The 16,931-nt window shown below is 39.4% G+C and overlaps 1 protein-coding gene across 2 annotated transcripts in view; it reads left to right on the forward strand.

Moving 5' to 3' along the window:
* The first annotated feature begins 11,365 nt into the window (after positions 1–11,365).
* The window catches only part of ADAMTS20 (ADAM metallopeptidase with thrombospondin type 1 motif 20), a 176,641-nt gene continuing 171,075 nt past the window's right edge, over positions 11,366–16,931 (forward strand). For both annotated transcript variants that reach the window (XM_027591604.2, XM_027591605.2), the window contains exons 1-2: positions 11,366–11,723; positions 12,274–12,635. In XM_027591604.2, the coding sequence (XP_027447405.1) occupies positions 11,633–11,723; positions 12,274–12,635 (453 nt within the window). In that variant the 5' untranslated portion in view covers positions 11,366–11,632. The remainder of the gene's footprint in view (positions 11,724–12,273; positions 12,636–16,931) is intronic.

Consider the following 16,931-nt stretch of genomic DNA (forward strand, 5'->3'; position numbering starts at 1 on the left):
ATTATTCATGAATCCCTTAAAATCGAGAAAAATTTATTAAATTTTCCTTTCCTTTCCTTCCTTCCTTCCTTCCTTCCTTCCTTCCTTCTTTCCTTCCTTCCTTTTCTAACTTATGAGTGAAATACCATGTAGTTAGCAATGTGTTTTAATTAAATACAAATATGTTCTTTGGAGGAAAATATATACCTCTTTCTTTCCTTTTTAATTTTCATTTTTATCATTTTTTGAAGATTTACTTATTTACTTGAGAGAGAGAGTACTGAATGCCAGTGGGGGGCAGGGCAGAGAGAGAGGGAGAGAATCTCAAGCTGACAGCCCCCCCACAAGCATGGAGCCCAACATGGGGCTTGACCTCGCCACCCTGAGATCATGACCTGGGCCAAAATCAAGAGTCAGTCACTTATCTGACTGAATCACCCAGGCGCCCCTTTCCTTTTTTATTTTTAAAAGAAAAATTCAATATGTGGTTAAGTGACAGAAAATAGCCATGGAAGATATTTATTGTTGTCAAAATTTTCCTGATATTTTTGGCTCATGAGATTCTAATTATAGGCTCTGGTTATTGGATTAACGTGGGTCTGGGAGGAATTAAATATTTAATTACCTAAGGGGCGCCTGTGTGGCTCAGTAACTTAGGCCTCTGCCTTCGACTCAGGTCATGATCCTGGGGTCCTGGAATCGAGTCTTGTGATGGGCTCCTTGCTCAGCAGGGAGTCTGCTTCTCCCTCTGCCTGCTGCTCCCCCTGCTTGTGCTCTCTCTCTCTCTCTCTCTGTCAAATAAATAAATAAATAAATAAATAAATAAATAAATAAATAAATAAAATCTTTAAAAAATTAAAAAAAATTTAATCACCTGAAATTCTTTTAAAGTTTTTCTACATAGGGGGATGCCTGGGTATCTCAGTCAGTTAAGCATCTGCTTTCAGCTCAGGTCATGATCTCGGGGTTCTGGGATGGAGCCCCCATTGGGCTTCTTGCTCAGGGGGGAGTCAGCTTTTCTTTCTGCCCTGCCGCTCTCCTTGCTTAATCATTTAAAAAAAGTTTTTCTACATAGGTTTTTCTCTATAGTAAAATATTTCAGTTAAAAATGTTTAATATAGTATTGTACATACACATATACCAGAAAAATGATATATGGCATTATGATATGAAAATATACATCATAAGAGTCAGATATATGAACTTTCACAAACCAAATCTACCTGTGCAACTAGAACCCAGATCAAAAAAGAGAATTTTACTGGCATCTTAGAAGTCCATTCATCTTTATTCCAATCTCTATTCTCTCTACCCCTAGGGTTAGGCACTATGTTGACTTCTAATGGCATTGAATAGTTTTGCCTGCTCTTGTATATTGCATAGAGATTGAATCATGCAGTATGTATTATTTTGCGGGGTGCCGTAGGGGATCTGGGTCTTTCTATAAACAATATTTTTATGAGATCCATTTGTGTTGTTGCATGTCGTTGTAAGATTGTATATTCTCATTCTGGTTAGAATTCCATAGTGTACATATAGCACAATTCATTGCTCTATTGTACTATTGATTGGCTTTTGGGTAGTTTCTAGATTTTGACTATTGCAGAAATCGTGCTTCTGTGAACATTCTTGTACATCTCTTTCTCCATATTTATGGATGCATTTCTTGTGGGGATATGCTCAGGAGTTATACAGTATTTATATATGCAGCAGTTTCCAAAGTGATTGTAGTGATTCGTACTCCCACCAGCAGTGTCTGAGAGACAGCTCCAGTTACACCAAGTCCTTGTCACCATTTGGTGTTTTCTTTTCATTTTTTTCTATCTTTAAATTTATTCATTTTGCCAGTGTGTGGTAGCATCTCATTGTGTTTTTTATTTGCATTTTCTTCTTGACTAATCATGTTGAGCGCATTTTCCTATGTTGGCTATTTTGATATTTTCCTTTATCAAATATATTTTTAAGTCTTTTGACTATTTTTCTGTTTGGTCATCTGTCTTTTTCTGATTTGATGGAGGTTTTTCTAATGTGTTCTGGATACAATTTTTTTTTCAGATAAATGTATTACAAATAATTTTCCTCACACTTTCTACTCTCTTAATTGTGTCTTAAAAAGTTCTTAATGTTACCATAATTCTAAGCTGATTCCTACCTACATATATTTAGAAACTAGGCCTTTGTCATACATATGACTTGCAAATAATTTCTTCTACATTTTTTATTCTTCTAATAAATAATAAATAATAATAATATCTTTTGATGAACAGAAGTTCCTAATCTTACTACAATCCAGTTTATCGTTTTTGGTTGCCATGTATTCTTCTAAAGAAAGTTTTGCCTACTCCAAGGTCATAAATATGCTATCCTGTTTTCTTTAAAAGTTCAGTTGCTTTATCTTTCACATTTAGATTTGCAATCTATCTGGAATTGATTTTTAGGTATGTTGTAAGGTAGGAAATCACATTTTAATTATTATTACTTAAGGCGTATGTGCTCATTGTAGAAAAACATGGAAAATAGACATTGGAGGGGCGCCTGGGTGGCTCAGTTGGTTAAGCGACTGCCTTCGGCTCAGGTCATGATCCTGGAGTCTCAGGATCGAGTCCCGCATTGGGCTCCCTGCTCAGCAGGGAGTCTGCTTCTCCCTCTGACCCTCTTCCCTCTCGTGCTATCTCTCATTCTCTCTCTCTCAAATAAATAAATAAAATCTTTAAAAAAAAAAAAAAGGAAAATAGACATTGGCTGTGATCTACCATCCGAGAATAAAATCACTGTTACTGTGGTGTATCTTTTCACACACAGCTTTTGTCATTATTTATTAATTTCATTACTTTATGGTACTATTGTAAAACTTACTATTCATGTTTTTATTCCTCTCAGTTATGTAAACTGAGAATAAGAAGTCTAGTTCTTTTTATTGGAAATTCACTCATCACCCATGACAAAAAAACAAAACAAATCACAGAAGTTTGTCCCTAGGATAGCATGAGTACCTTTTTTATTTTCAGCTTCACATATTATAAGCTAACTTCTCAAGTGGACTTTGAATCTTCCTTCTCCTATGACAAATTTTCCCACCAAAGTCAGTTAAACACATTATTTTTAGTATAACTAGAAGGCCAATAGGTTTTTTCTAACTCTTTCATTTCTGCCAGTATCTTCATCAGTTCCTTTATTCTGCTTTTTTTAAATCTTTTACCAGTATTTGAATTATTTGCTGAATTAATATTTCATTCCTTTTTTAAAGTGATCTAAAATTTGTTGTATCTCTATCCCGTATGTTCAGATATATAGCTTTTTATTATTGCTGATTTTCTAAACCAATTTTTCAACATATGTTTGCGTTTTCTACTTGACCAAAGACTTTTAAAACTTCCTCTATAACAAACTTTGATTTTTCTGCTTTTGTTATACTTTAGTTTTATTAAACTGTGATCAGAGAATGTTGTCTGAACTACTTTTATTTTTTGGAATTTATGAATGTTACACACTTATACAAAAAGTATATTTTAAGACAGAACTATTTTATTAATTATATTATATAGGTCTTCCCTATTCGCACTTACATTCTTGCCCTTTTACTCTGTTCTGAACTGATAGGTGTGAATTAAAAACTCTTACTACTAAACTGTTCTTTCCTGTCTTCTTATAATACTCAGTTTGTGCTACATGAGGTTGTTACTAAGATACATAGTTATATATTTATAACTGCCATTTATTTTTATCTTTCTTTTTCATTTTACTCTAAATATTTGCATTCCATTATGTTATTCAACATTTATATCAGTCTTAGTTCTAAGTTAAAATTATTCAAAGCTCATTTTCCATCATTTTGCCAAATTCACCCATTCTTTGATTGGCTGCATTTTGGCCACCAGAAAAATATTCTCTGAGTTCTTGCATATTCAAAACTGTTTGTCTATAGTATGTATTTAAAGGACAGCTTGGCTGGATACACTCCTTTGTCTCACATTTTCTTTCCTTGAGTATATCTATCAAGAATTTCCTTCCTTTATCTTCTGATGTTGAATGTTGCAGTGGAGAAATATGAATATAACCTATTTATTTTATGCCCATAAATAACATTTATTTTACCTCACTGGGAAAAAACCAAAAACCAAACCAAAACAAAAACTTCATTTTAAAGCACCATAGCTTTACTATTGTTAGATTTACTATGTCTTGATGTTGACCATTCTTGGTCAATTCTTTGTACCCATTGTGTCTTTCCAATACACAGATTCAGGTCTTTTATTTCAACAAAGACACTTTTGAATTATAACTTTAAAACATGTTCTGTTTATTTGTTTGATTTTTTTTTCTTCAGAGGCTACTCCAAATATGTGTATGTGGATCCCTAATGCATATCTTTTCTACTTTTTTTCTCCCAAATTCCCCCTCCGTCCTTTCCTTCCTTCCTTCCTTCTGTCCTTCCTCCATCCTTCCTTCCTTCTTTCCCTCTTTCCTCTCTTTATTTCCATTTCAATGTCACTTTTCCCATTTTTTCCCCATATTTTCTCCCCCTACACACACACTTTCTATTCTCTCTAATGCTGTTTTCAATTTGGTTAAGATGCTTTTCCTTCTCTACTTCTTTTTTGAATTCTGCTAAATCATATTTTATTTCTTCCTGTTGTCTTCCTATATCTTCCCTGGGTTCCTATACTTCTGATTTAGGTCTGACTTCAAAAGTAATCTCTTAATTTTTTAATAATCCATAACAAAATGTTTGGTCACACTTTTTATACGCTCCATAGCAAGATTTTTCTGGTCTGTTTTCTTCACCTGCAAATAAGTTTTGGTGCTCTTTCCCAATTTCTTTCTTATAATACACTGCTTTGGTTGTGTGTAATCCTTTTCAGAGAAAAAGCAAAAAAATACACCTCATCCTTGAATTAACTTTATTTTCCTGGACCAGCTATTTGTTGGGCTGAGATGTACAGAGTAGCCTTCTAGCTACTCTCTTTCTCTGCTGTCACAGAGACAGGGTGCTTTCTATAGGTCTGGCTCCTCTTTGCTATTATTTGCATAGTCTACTTCCTCTGTTTCTCTGGACCAAACACGGTCCAGGAGGACTTCTGCTAATGGACCTGCTCATGTACACAATCTTCGATGTTCCACACAAGGACTACAGCTTTCACAAAACAGGGTGACCACTCACCATCAGAAAGTTAGTTTTTTTCTTTTCCTGTGTTACTTGATATGTGTCCCTGCTGAGCTGTCTTGCTCCTTTCTGAATATTTTCTTTACTTCCTTCACGTGGCTTCTACCTTACTTGGTTATCATAATTGGTATATGACCTGGGAGTTATCATTCTCTTTTCTTAAATTTCTAGGAGGAGATGGTGAACCATCCTGATGTGTGCAGCAATATTCACCTTTTAAGTTGATTTTCTCACTATACTCAAACGATATCAAATAGTTCAGTCTTGAAATTAGTGCACATACCTGGGAAAAAATTCCAGAAGAATAGGGAAAGATCACCCAACAGAATTAGAAGTAATCCTGCCCCTGGCTCTTGCAGGGATGGGAGTAGTGCACATTCCCACTAACCAGACTGGAAAATCTCTCCAATAATGAGCATTGGGTAAGGTACATAGAATGGCCTTGCTTTGGTAGTGGGGAATGATTATGCTTAGGCTGACCATTGCTTCATTCTTGCTCAATAAGTTTTAAAAGAAAGACCAGGAAAAGATCTATTTCCAGGAAACCTAACTGCATCTCAGCACAAAACTCAAGAAGATTTGTAGGAACACAAATCTATCCAGCACCCACAAAGGTAAAATTAATCCAATCTAAAACTATCGGGGTTTAAAGAAGCAGGAAAGTATGACCGATACTGAGGGGGGAGAATCAATTAATCAAAACTGACCAAGAACTGACCTATATTTTAGAATAGACATCAAAAGAATGATTATAATTGCATTCCATATGTTCAAAAAGTTCAGTAGAGGCATGTAAGATACAAAAAAGGCCCAAACTAAAGTTTTAGAAATAAAAATGACAGTATGTGATATGAAAGATACAGTGAATACAATTAATTACAAATTAGACATTGTAGTTGAAAAGAACAGTGAATTGGAAGACAGCAATAAAAATTATCCATTTGAGACCAAGAAAGGAGAATTTAAAGCAGTAACAGAGTTTCAGAGAGTTGTGGGACAACTGTGTGCTCTCTCATGTATGGATAACTGGAGCCTTGAAGAAGAGAGGGAACAAAAACTTATATTTGAAAAATAAAAAACATACATATTGGTTACAAAAAATAATGCACTATATGTTAACTAACATATTTAAATAAAATCTGAAAAAAAGAAAAAATAATGACCCCAAATTTTACAAATTTGATGAGAATAATAAACTCATAGTCTCCCAAAACTCAATGGACTCCAAGCATAAGAAACATTAAAAAAAAAAATCACATTAATGTATACCATAAATAAATTGAACAAAACTAGTGATAGAAAATCTTAAAAACAGCTACAACAAAAAGATATCTTATGTACAGGAGATGAGGACTGATTTCTTGTTATAAAAAATGCAAAAGACAGTAGATCAACAGCTTTCATATTATAAAAGTAAAATAATCCTTTCAACCCAGAATTCTATACCTGGAAAAAAATAGTTTTAAAAAATAAACTTGATATATGGAAGTGGGGGATGGGGTAACTGGGTGATGGACATTAAGGAGGGCATGTGATATAATGAGCACTTGGTATTATATAAAACTGAACTCTACCTCTGAAACTAATAATATACTATATGTTAATTACTTGAATTTAAATTCGAAAAATACAAGACGAAATTGAAAAGAAGCGTGGTCAAAAAAAGAAAAAAAGAAAGAAAGAAAGAACTCATCTCCAGTAGAACCTGCACTACAAGAAATGTTTAAGAAACCCTTTCAGGCAGAACAAAAATGATACCAGATGGAAATAGCTGTTTAAATAACAATAATATCAATGCAAAGTGGGATTCGTAACATATGCAAAAGTTGAATGTATGATGACAACAACAGCACCAAAGTTGGGAGGGATAGAATTGAATTTGCATACTAGAAGGTAGTCAGAGATAAGTTAAAGATGAATGTTATAAATCCTAGGGTAACCACCTAAATAATGAAAGAGTTATAGCTAACACAGATTAAGTGGGATGACAGAACACATTTAGTTAATCCAAAAGAAGGCAGAAAAAAAAAATAGGACAATAAGAAAACAAATAGTAAGATGATAGACTTGAATTTAAATATGTTAATTATTATATTAAATTTAAATGGTATAAATACCTAATTAAAAGCAGATGGTAAGATTGCCTGGTAATTTGCCTATTCTTTTAGGTTATATAAATTTTAATATTAGTACTTATTTATACAATGAATAATTACTTTTTTTCTATTCCAGGAGGACACAGTGCTGGGGATACTGCCTCAAACAGCCTGTTTGTAATCTCTCCTCACATGACCCTTACAATCTGGTGTAGAATGCAGACAAGTAAATAAAAAATTAGAACAGAGTGTAATAATTGCTTGGGCAGAGGAGCTTGATTCATTTTTGCATACCTGGAAACAACAATGCTTTAAAAATTGACATAATGACCATAGCTTGTACTGTTTTAATTATAATGATGGATAACTTCCCATACCTGCTACAATATATAATGTTTCTACTTAGCAATTGGCCATTTGTAATTAAGAATGGAGCAGCATCTGTGGGATTTCCTGCCAAACCCACTTCTGTGCATTTATCATTTCCCAATTCTATCCCCCTATTAGGTCAGTGGTTCTCAAGTGGGGCCAGTTTTGCTCCCAGGGGACATCTGACAATGTCTGGAAATATTTGGGGTTGTCACAACAGGGGTGAGAGGCTATTGGCATTGAGTGAGTAGAGGCTAGGGATGCCGCTAAACATTCTCTGTTGAATAGGGCAGCTCCCCTCCTCCCATAACAAAGACACACGGGGCCCCAAAACTCAATACTGCCTCAGTTGAAAAACCCTAAACTTGTGTGAACAATTCGTCCCAGTTTGCCCAGGACTTCCCAAGTTTTAGCACTGAAAGCCTTGCATCTCAGGAAACTCCCCAGTCTCAGGTACACAGTGAAGATTGATTACCCTACTTCCAACCTACTAATATTAGAAAAGCAGTCTCTCCGAACCATGAGAGATGATGGACTCTGAAAAACAAACTGAGGGTTCTAGAGGGGAGGGGGGTAGGGGGATGGGTTAGCCTGGTGATGGGTATTGAGGAGGGCACGTTCTGCATGGAGCACTGGGTGTTATGAACAAACAATGAATCATGGAACACTGCACCAAAAACTAATGATGTAATATATGGTGATTAACATAACAATAAAAAATAAAAAAAAACAAAAAAAAAACAACAAAAAAAAGAAAAGCAGTCTCTCTTCAAATAGCTGTTCCTTTTGGTATGAACATCAGTCCCATACTATAATGTAATAAAAATCATAATCAGCATGAACATGAGTTGAATACATTTTGTCCAATATTATGCCAAGTGTGTTACCTGTATTATCTCTTTTAATCACCTTAACAATTGCATGAGATTACTATTATTACCTCCATTTTACAATTGGTTTACAGAGTTTAGGTAAATTGTTGAACTTTACACAGCTGGTTGTGGTAGAATTAGTTAAAAAACAAGATCTATCTTGCGTATAGTGATCATATTCCTGCTTTGCAAGATTGAAAATATTTTCTCTACACTGTACAAACCTCACAGCATAGCTTGAATTTATAATGATGATTGTCACAATTACAAATCAAACAAAATTACATTTAATATAACTATGGCTTTCATTTTTTGAGTTGTTGCTGGTTACAGCTGCACTACATCAGATTTGAGCTGGTATGAAGAGTATAATTTTCTTATAAAAAGTATGGAATTTGAAACCAAAGACATTTGAGTCTAACTTGATATATGATCTGGGTAAATTACTTAATTTCTGAGTTCTGTGGGGGGAATGTGTAAGTGAAATGAGGCAATCTTTCTAAAGTCCCTTGTATAGTACCTATATGTCAAAGAAATTCCATAAGCGGTAACTATAATTATCAATGTGAGGAAATTGCTTGATTCAAACGGCATAGATTAGTTTACTCAGGGCATTTTCATTGGGAGAAAGGAAGAGAGACAGACAATATGAATATCATAACAGTTAAGCCTAATATAATGAAAAGACATTGAAGGCAGAAGGGATTTGTGGAAACCCAGCTTATTTACTTAGATACTGTGTGAAAATGTAACATTTATCTTCTATAAAATGAAGGAAATAATGCTCTTGACTGCACATGGTAAAGATTATAATACCATAGAATTCGCATCTCATACAGCTTCCCACTTCTTTAATAAAAGGTAAAACAGTCCTATTTTTTTAAAGATTTTATTTATTTATTTGACAGAGAGAGACATAGCGAGAGAGGGAACACAAGCAGGGGGAGTGGGAGGGGGAGAAACAGGCTCCTGCTGAGCAGGGAGCCCGATGCAGGGCTCAATCCCAGGACTCTGGGATCATGACCTGAGCCGAAGGCAGATGCTCAACGACTGAGCCACCCAGGCACCCCTAAAACAGTCCCATTTTTAAAACAGAATTTCCAAAAACCTAGAACAGGCTGAAAATCAAATATTCCATTGCAAAAACTACTTTGAGTGACAAATATTCAGTAACAGAAATGAAGTATTTATTTTGCCTTCATTAAGTAGATAGCAGTTCTATTTTGTTATTTGTATGAAGGAAAAGTCATGGCTCCTGATGTAAAGATACATTTAGAGCTGCAATGTAATTAAAATGACTCTAAATTACAATGTACTGAAGGTAACCACTAAATAGATAGGTGTGGGTAAAGTCTGTTTTTGTTTTGTTTAGAGTAACAGTATGGTTAACTTAGGGGAAGAAAAATTAGATGTCTGTAATTCTGTGATGGATGAAATGACACTTGTGAGGAAGGGCTACAAAAAAAGAGGAGTGATTGTGGAAGAATGACCATCACTGAACTGGGTAATTTCCTTGATAAAAGTAAAATTAAACACTCCTTCCTCAACAAGATTTGTTCACATCCGTGGTGAACAACAGATGGACCAAGTGTATGATATAAGAGCTGGAGGCATGCCATGAGAGGTCAATTCAAAGCAAACAGAATTATTTATTGTTGAGAGTTCAGGGGAGAAAAGGCAGCCAGGAACTAAATTGAGAGTATATTCCTCTGTGTTTGTGAAGATTTATCCATATATTCCTTTACTTTTTTTTTTTTTTTTCACATTCTTTCTCCCCCTTGGTTGGATTTCAAGACCATCGGACTCCTTCCTCCTCTTTTTTTTTCCCACACAGGCGACAGAGAGAAGCAATATGGAACCTGCAAATCAAACAGGTGGATTTGAGAAATAAGAAAGTCGTTCTGAAATGACACTGCTTTCTGCTGCTACTGAGGTTTATTTAATTTAACAGACACCAGGTGACACAATGGGATCCAGCACTACAATAATTGTTAAGAATGATGAAGATAATTGTGGATATGTGCGGTCATTTGGATATCATAAAGAGTGGACATATTAATACTGTGAAACTACCAGCAGAAAGTCTTGTAAAATGACATGCAGATACAATGGCAGGGGCAGATACAAATTTTGTGGGGCTTGACGTTTCTATAATTTTGGGGGACTCTTTATACAAAATTAAGTACGAAGATGAATATTAAAGGGAAAAAAATCACAAATACTGGAACTGTGGAGACTGAGATCCTTTTCATCTCGAATTTCTTTAGACAACTGCCAGAAATTCACCCCCACAGTGCTTGCTCACTGCAACCTCACATTCCCCTCTGCCCCTATGATGCTCTTAAACTCCCAACAACTCCTAGAATACACAGGGGCCCTCGCTAATGAGACCTGGTCATTAAGCTTCATTGGAGTTATCCCTTGCCTACAGAACCTTCCCGCTGTAGCTTATTTTATCTTGCTCGAGAAGTCTAAAACTACCGTGAAACATAAATAACAGAAACTTTCCAACCGATGCTTTTCATTTCATTGTAAGAACTAAAAACCTCACACACCTATCACCTATTTGAACCTCGACCTCACACAGCTGGATGATGTCCAGCTGGCCCTCGGACTAGACACACCACGTTGCTCTCCCAGCGCTGGAGCCCGCGGGGACCGCACTCCTCGTGCGGCTGGGAGCTGGGGGCGGGCTGCACGCGGGAGGGCGAGCCCGGGCCGCGCCTCCTGCTGATTGGCCGGGCCCGGCCCCTAGAGGCGGGCTCTCCCCCCGCGATCGCCCGGCCTGGGGTGGCTATATTGGCACCGTTCCTGCTAGGTCGAGTTGCTTCCTCGCGTTGATCTGGACTTAGGGAGAAGGCGTTTGAGGGCAGTGCGGGCGCAGGAAGCGGAGCGAGGCTGCCGAGAGCGAGCCAGGAGCTGTGGGGCTGCAGTGCGATGAAGCAGCGGCTCAGGGAGCGGAGGCTGGTGGTGTGGCGAGACGGTCCGGCCCGGGGCCGGGACTGCTGCTCCGGAGGCTGCTGAGACGCCTCGGCGGTCGGCGCAGAGCACGGCGGGCGAGAGGGAGGAGAGGCTGCGGAGCGCGGGGAAGCCGGGCAGGGCGGCCGGCGGCTCGGGTTGGCCTCCCGGGTTGGGATCCCCCGGGTGGAACCATGCGGGTGGCCAAGTGGCTGACGGGGCTGCTCTACCAGCTCTCGCTCTTCATCACCAGGTCTTGGGAAATTCACTTCCACCCCAGGCAAGGTAAGGTCACTGCGGGACGCCTCCACCAGCGAGGTGGGGGCGAGGGGCCCGAGTGGGACAGGCGGACGGTGTGGGGAGGGTGACTCAGCCCCGTTGTGGGGATCCTGGTCCTGCAGGGGCTCGCGGGACTCCGGGATCAGCCAGCCCCAAGCATCCCGAGAGGTTGCGGCTGCGCCGGGTTTCGAGGAATCGCGCGCGCTGGGACCGGTCTCGCTCCTGGGACCACGCGGTGGGGGCGCGTGGGGAGAGAGAGGCGCGTGCGCCAGGACGGCACCAGTTGGCGGCTGGGAAGCAAAGAGGGATGGGTTGTTCGGGGCCATGAGTGTCAGGGTCTTTGCTTGGAGAGGTTGGAGCAAGTCGGGGGTGTGGGAAAGCAGAGCACGTGTGTGTGTGTGCGTGCGCGCGCTCTCGCCAGCTTGTGTGCATTTGTCGTGTCCCCGGGTGTATTGGGACCTGGGGCGTTTGGTTGAAGTTTGGGGTCGTGGAGTTGGAAACGCGTGTGTGTGTGTGGGGGGGGGGGCGCTCAGTGGCCATATTTCTGTGGTTGTAGAAGCCCTGGTAAGGACGCTGGTCTCCTACGAAGTGGTGACCCCCGCGCGGGTCAATGAGTTTGGCGAAGTGTTCCCCCAGAGCCACCACTTCAGCCGGAGGAAGCGCAGCTCGGAGGCGCTGGAGCCCACGCCATTCAGGACCCACTACCGAATCAGCGCCTACGGGCAGCTCTTCCAGCTGAACCTGAGCGCGGACGCGGCCTTTTTGGCCGCGGGCTACACCGAGGTGCACCTGGGAGCCGCGGCGCGCAGGGCGGAGGAGCGCAGCGTGGTGCCTCCAGATCTCCGCCACTGCTTCTATCGAGGCCAGGTCAATGCTCGCGAGGATCACACAGCGGTCTTCAGCCTCTGTGGAGGACTGGTAAGTGCCCTCGGGCCCCTCCGGCGTTTTTCTTGGGATCCAGTTAAGGGCTGTGTTAATGGAGTTGGTCAGTTGGGTTTTTCCAAGTTGATGGTTGGTGACCCTAGAGGTCAGAGGAGGTTATCAGAGGGATTAGCACCTAGATGAACTCAGGCCGGAGGCCACTCTTTCCTGCAATGGCGGGGGGTGGGTGAGGGTGGGTTGGATGATGGGTTGTCTCTACCTGCTGCAAAACTGACCCCTCTGTGCAAAGCTGGGGAGACTCCTGAAAATGTCAGATCTTGAGGGAGTGAGTCAGGGAGTGGCCCTTTGGGGCCTGTGCCACACGTGAAATGTCTTTTCATTCGGGAGGGCAGTTGACTTCGCTGACACACCAACTCCTGACCACTTAAGCACTCCCCTGAATTAAATCTCCTTGAATTTAGAAGGAAATGAATATATATAAAATGAAAATCTCAAAAGGAAAAGTTGGCTTTCTTGATAGTATGGGGATGTCCATAGAGGCTGAATCTGCCGGTGTTCAAAATGCAGTACATTTGGCAGTATCAATAAAGCCCTAGTGCTAGCAAGTAAGAAATGATCATTAGAGTGACAGGAGTAAAAAATGGAGATTTTGTGTAGAGGAAGAAAAAAACTTTATTGTGGAGAGAGGAAATGAAATAAAATAGTGGGTTCTTTGTGTTTTGTTCTTCTCCCTTGAAGGCAGAGGTTCTAACCTTTTTTTCTCTCCTTAGCCATAAACTTCTTTAGTCCCAGGAAACTTAGGACGTTTTCTCAACGTACTTTAAATGTGTAAAATGTTAATTGGCCTCCATTTTAGTACTAACAGTAATCAAAATGTTACAAATACTACAACTTATGGTTTCATAATACTCTTCATTAATGCATTAAGTGATCTATTGGGGAGGGGTCTATTTACTGTGGTAGTGATAATGAGTATAAACTCTCCAGATAGCTACATCAACTCTGATACAAAGGTATCTTATTGATAACAAAGTTACAATGTCTGTGGCTTTACCTACAATAATAATTAAAGGAAATGTTAAGTATCAGAAGTTAGTGAAAATAGGTCTAACACTTTCCCATCTAAATTTATGAAACCCCAGGTTTTAATAGTTTTGTTAAAATAGATACTTCATTAACTCCCGATTAAAGACCTGTTCAAGAAGAAACAACTAGGAATTTGGTTACTGGATTCTAGCATTCAAATGCAATGCTTCCTCTCAGGTTAATTGATGTAGGATGTCTTCCTGGGTGTGAGTTTTGGTCATTACTAAGTAAATTTCGAGGGTCTCCTTGCTCTTTTTTCATGCTACTTTGAGCTACAGTTACATGGAATGCCTTGAACAATTTCCTTCTTTTCTGCTGTGTTAAATGTAGAAAGCTTGCAACACCAAAATGGCAGAAACACTATTTACACAGCCGCCTATATATCAAAGGAAAGAAAAATATTATTTTCTAGAACCTTTCAGAATGGTTAGCTCGTCTGGAAAATTCTAGATTTACTACCACAATTTGTCATGGTTAATGTTTTCTTGATTTAGTATTTCGCGGCATGGAAAAACATTCCAGATGGGAAGCATTATTAGTGATGTTTCTGCTCATGTTGATTCATAATGCTGGTGTAGTTCAAATTATTATTCAGTATCCCCTTTTTGAAATCAAGAAACAGTTGGAAATGTTTTTAGGTCTTGACTGGAGTTCATCCTCACCCATTACTGTGCCAGTTTGGATATAGTTGTCTAAGTTATACATTATTAATCTGACGCATGTATGCACTTTGCTTTTGAAAGATTTATTGCCCTTATCACACTTAACATTTTAAAAACTTATTTTATACCTATGTGTTTTAATTTCTTTGTAAGGCTGCATTGAGGACATCAGTCATAGTAGAGATAGAATTAGCTATAGATACATAATAGATATTAGCTATGTATTTATGACTGTGTACCTTCTTTCTACCGAATAAATCATTAACTTCCTTTAGAATAATGGTGTCCTCAAATAGCTGAACCCTTGGTAGGTCCTACAGTCCATTTGTCATTATATGCAATTCTTCTTAGTCTTTAGATTTGGATAAAATTGTACCGACAACCTGGACCAGCTGGATTGTTTGCAGATCAACCTTGATACAATGCCTATGAAGTTACTACTGTTAATCTTCTGGCCCTTCTCCTTCTTGCTTCCGGACTGATATTTGACTTTGTGTATGTGACTGTGATCTAGCTTTGACCTCTGTCAGTGCATTAAACATTAAGATTGAAGTTTACTGAGGGATTGTTAGAGCCAGACTTAAAATTTAGAGTTCTTCTCTAGTTTCTTTTTTTGCTCTAAGTTTGCTTTTAATTATAAATGAATATTGTATTTTCCTGAATATATTGAAATGAGCATGTGATTTCCTTTTTTTTTTTTTAAAGATCTTATTTATTTATTTGACAGAGACATGGCGAGAGAGGGAACACAAGCAGGGGGAGTGGGAGAGGGAGAAGCAGGCTTCCCCTGGAGCAGGGAGCCCGATGCGGGGCTCGATCCCAGGACCCCGGGATCATGACCTGAGCCGAAGGCAGACGCTTAACGACTGAGCCACCCAGGCGCCCCGTGATTTCCTTTTTTTTTTCCTGTTGTGTATTATCCCCTACATTGCTAGATTCAAGCATACATTGACTACTGATGAACACTGACCCCATAGCAGGCCATATTGTTTGTCCTGAGGTCATTGTTTGGGAGGAAGGTCGAGAGCTGATCCTTCAGTTCCTCTAGCTGAATTCTAGGCCTGAGAACTTGTGGCCTCCTTCACTCAGTGAGGCTCCTGGACGTCCCTCCTGGGCTCTCACTGGTGCTGCCTCTCCCTGCGAGGTCTGGCTGCAGCACTTACCTGATCTGTCTGGTGGCTGCACTGTGCAGCCCTTATCAGTCACTTTGCTTCTGCTGCTGTGCCTTCACCACACAAGGTGGCTTAGTGATGCTGTTGGTAAACTTCCAGAGCCCTCTACGGGTCTGAAACCCTCCATGGCATTTGAAAGTCAAGGGGGACTTAGTTCTTCCCTTTACCAAATTCTGCCACAGCTCTAACTTTGTGGGGGTGTATATGGGGGGGAATCCCTTTCAGAGGGTCCCTTCCCTGAATCCCAGTTAGCATGCTGAAGCATTTCTCTTGGCAGTTTCCTTAAACTAACATGTCTTCTGTCTCTAGGATCTTAATCCTCGGTGGAGAAGTTGGCCCATGTACATCTTGTCATGTTTCTTATGTCTCCCGTCCCCCTTTTCTTCCGGGAATCCATGAAGTTCCCCTTTCGAATCTTGTTTAGCTGGTCAGTTCCCCTCCCATCTTCCTACTTCAGGTAGCATCTACCCTCTCTTTGGTGGCTACTGAGGAATGTATTTTAGAGGAAGGGAATGAAAACCAAAATGCTTTCAAAATATCTATGTGCAACCATTAAAAAAAAAAAATTGACACATGAATTCCATTTAGTGGAATGCTAGTGTTGCTTTAACCCTCAACATGCAGACTTTAATTTCTATATAGTTATTTCTTTTTTCCATTCTTAGAAGTCTTGGTATTTTCATATTTCACTAAATCACCGAACCATGACTAGTACTTTTAAGTGTTTTGGGCCAAGAACCAGAAGGGTCTGCCAGAAGTTTTGTTTCATGTGTGTATAACTTCTGCTTTTCTGTTTAATTTCTCGTAAGTATAACATAATTCAAACAAGTCTAAACAGATTTATTCATTTGTAAAATCTATAGTAGATATGAAAATGGAACTGAATCCCAAAGTTACCTGTAAGTCATAATGGCTAATCAAACTCTTTTTAGTCCACTGATAAACTGTCACAGAACATATAGTTATCAGGTCTTAATACCTCTCTATTCAACTTTAAGCTTCGTTTTCATGGTCCTATTCTCGATCTTCTCATAATGTTAGCACTATTGCCAAAGTAGAGGTCAGCATTTTAATGAGCTGAATTTTGGGTGCATATTGTCAGGATGGCATGTATAAATTATACAGAGGCTTTTCCCAACAACCTCTGTGCCTACTAAGCCTCTTCTCATGTTACCCATTGGGTTCCCTTCTTCCAAAGGCCCTCAGGGACTAACCCGACTGCCTAGACTGTTAACTTCACTATTTCTTGGTGGGATTTGAAGCAATGCAGTTTTTTTGGTTGAAAGAAACCATTTCCAGATGTCATAAAACCAGACATTGCATCTGGCTTCTACAGTGTTCTCTCTTCTGCAGTAACTTGCAGTGGCGCTGTGTACTTTTTTGAAGTTTCTCCTAACCATTCTGCAGCATGT

This window comes from Zalophus californianus, chromosome 9 (genome assembly GCF_009762305.2).
Source record: "Zalophus californianus isolate mZalCal1 chromosome 9, mZalCal1.pri.v2, whole genome shotgun sequence".
In the NCBI taxonomy this organism is placed as follows: domain Eukaryota; kingdom Metazoa; phylum Chordata; class Mammalia; order Carnivora; family Otariidae; genus Zalophus; species Zalophus californianus.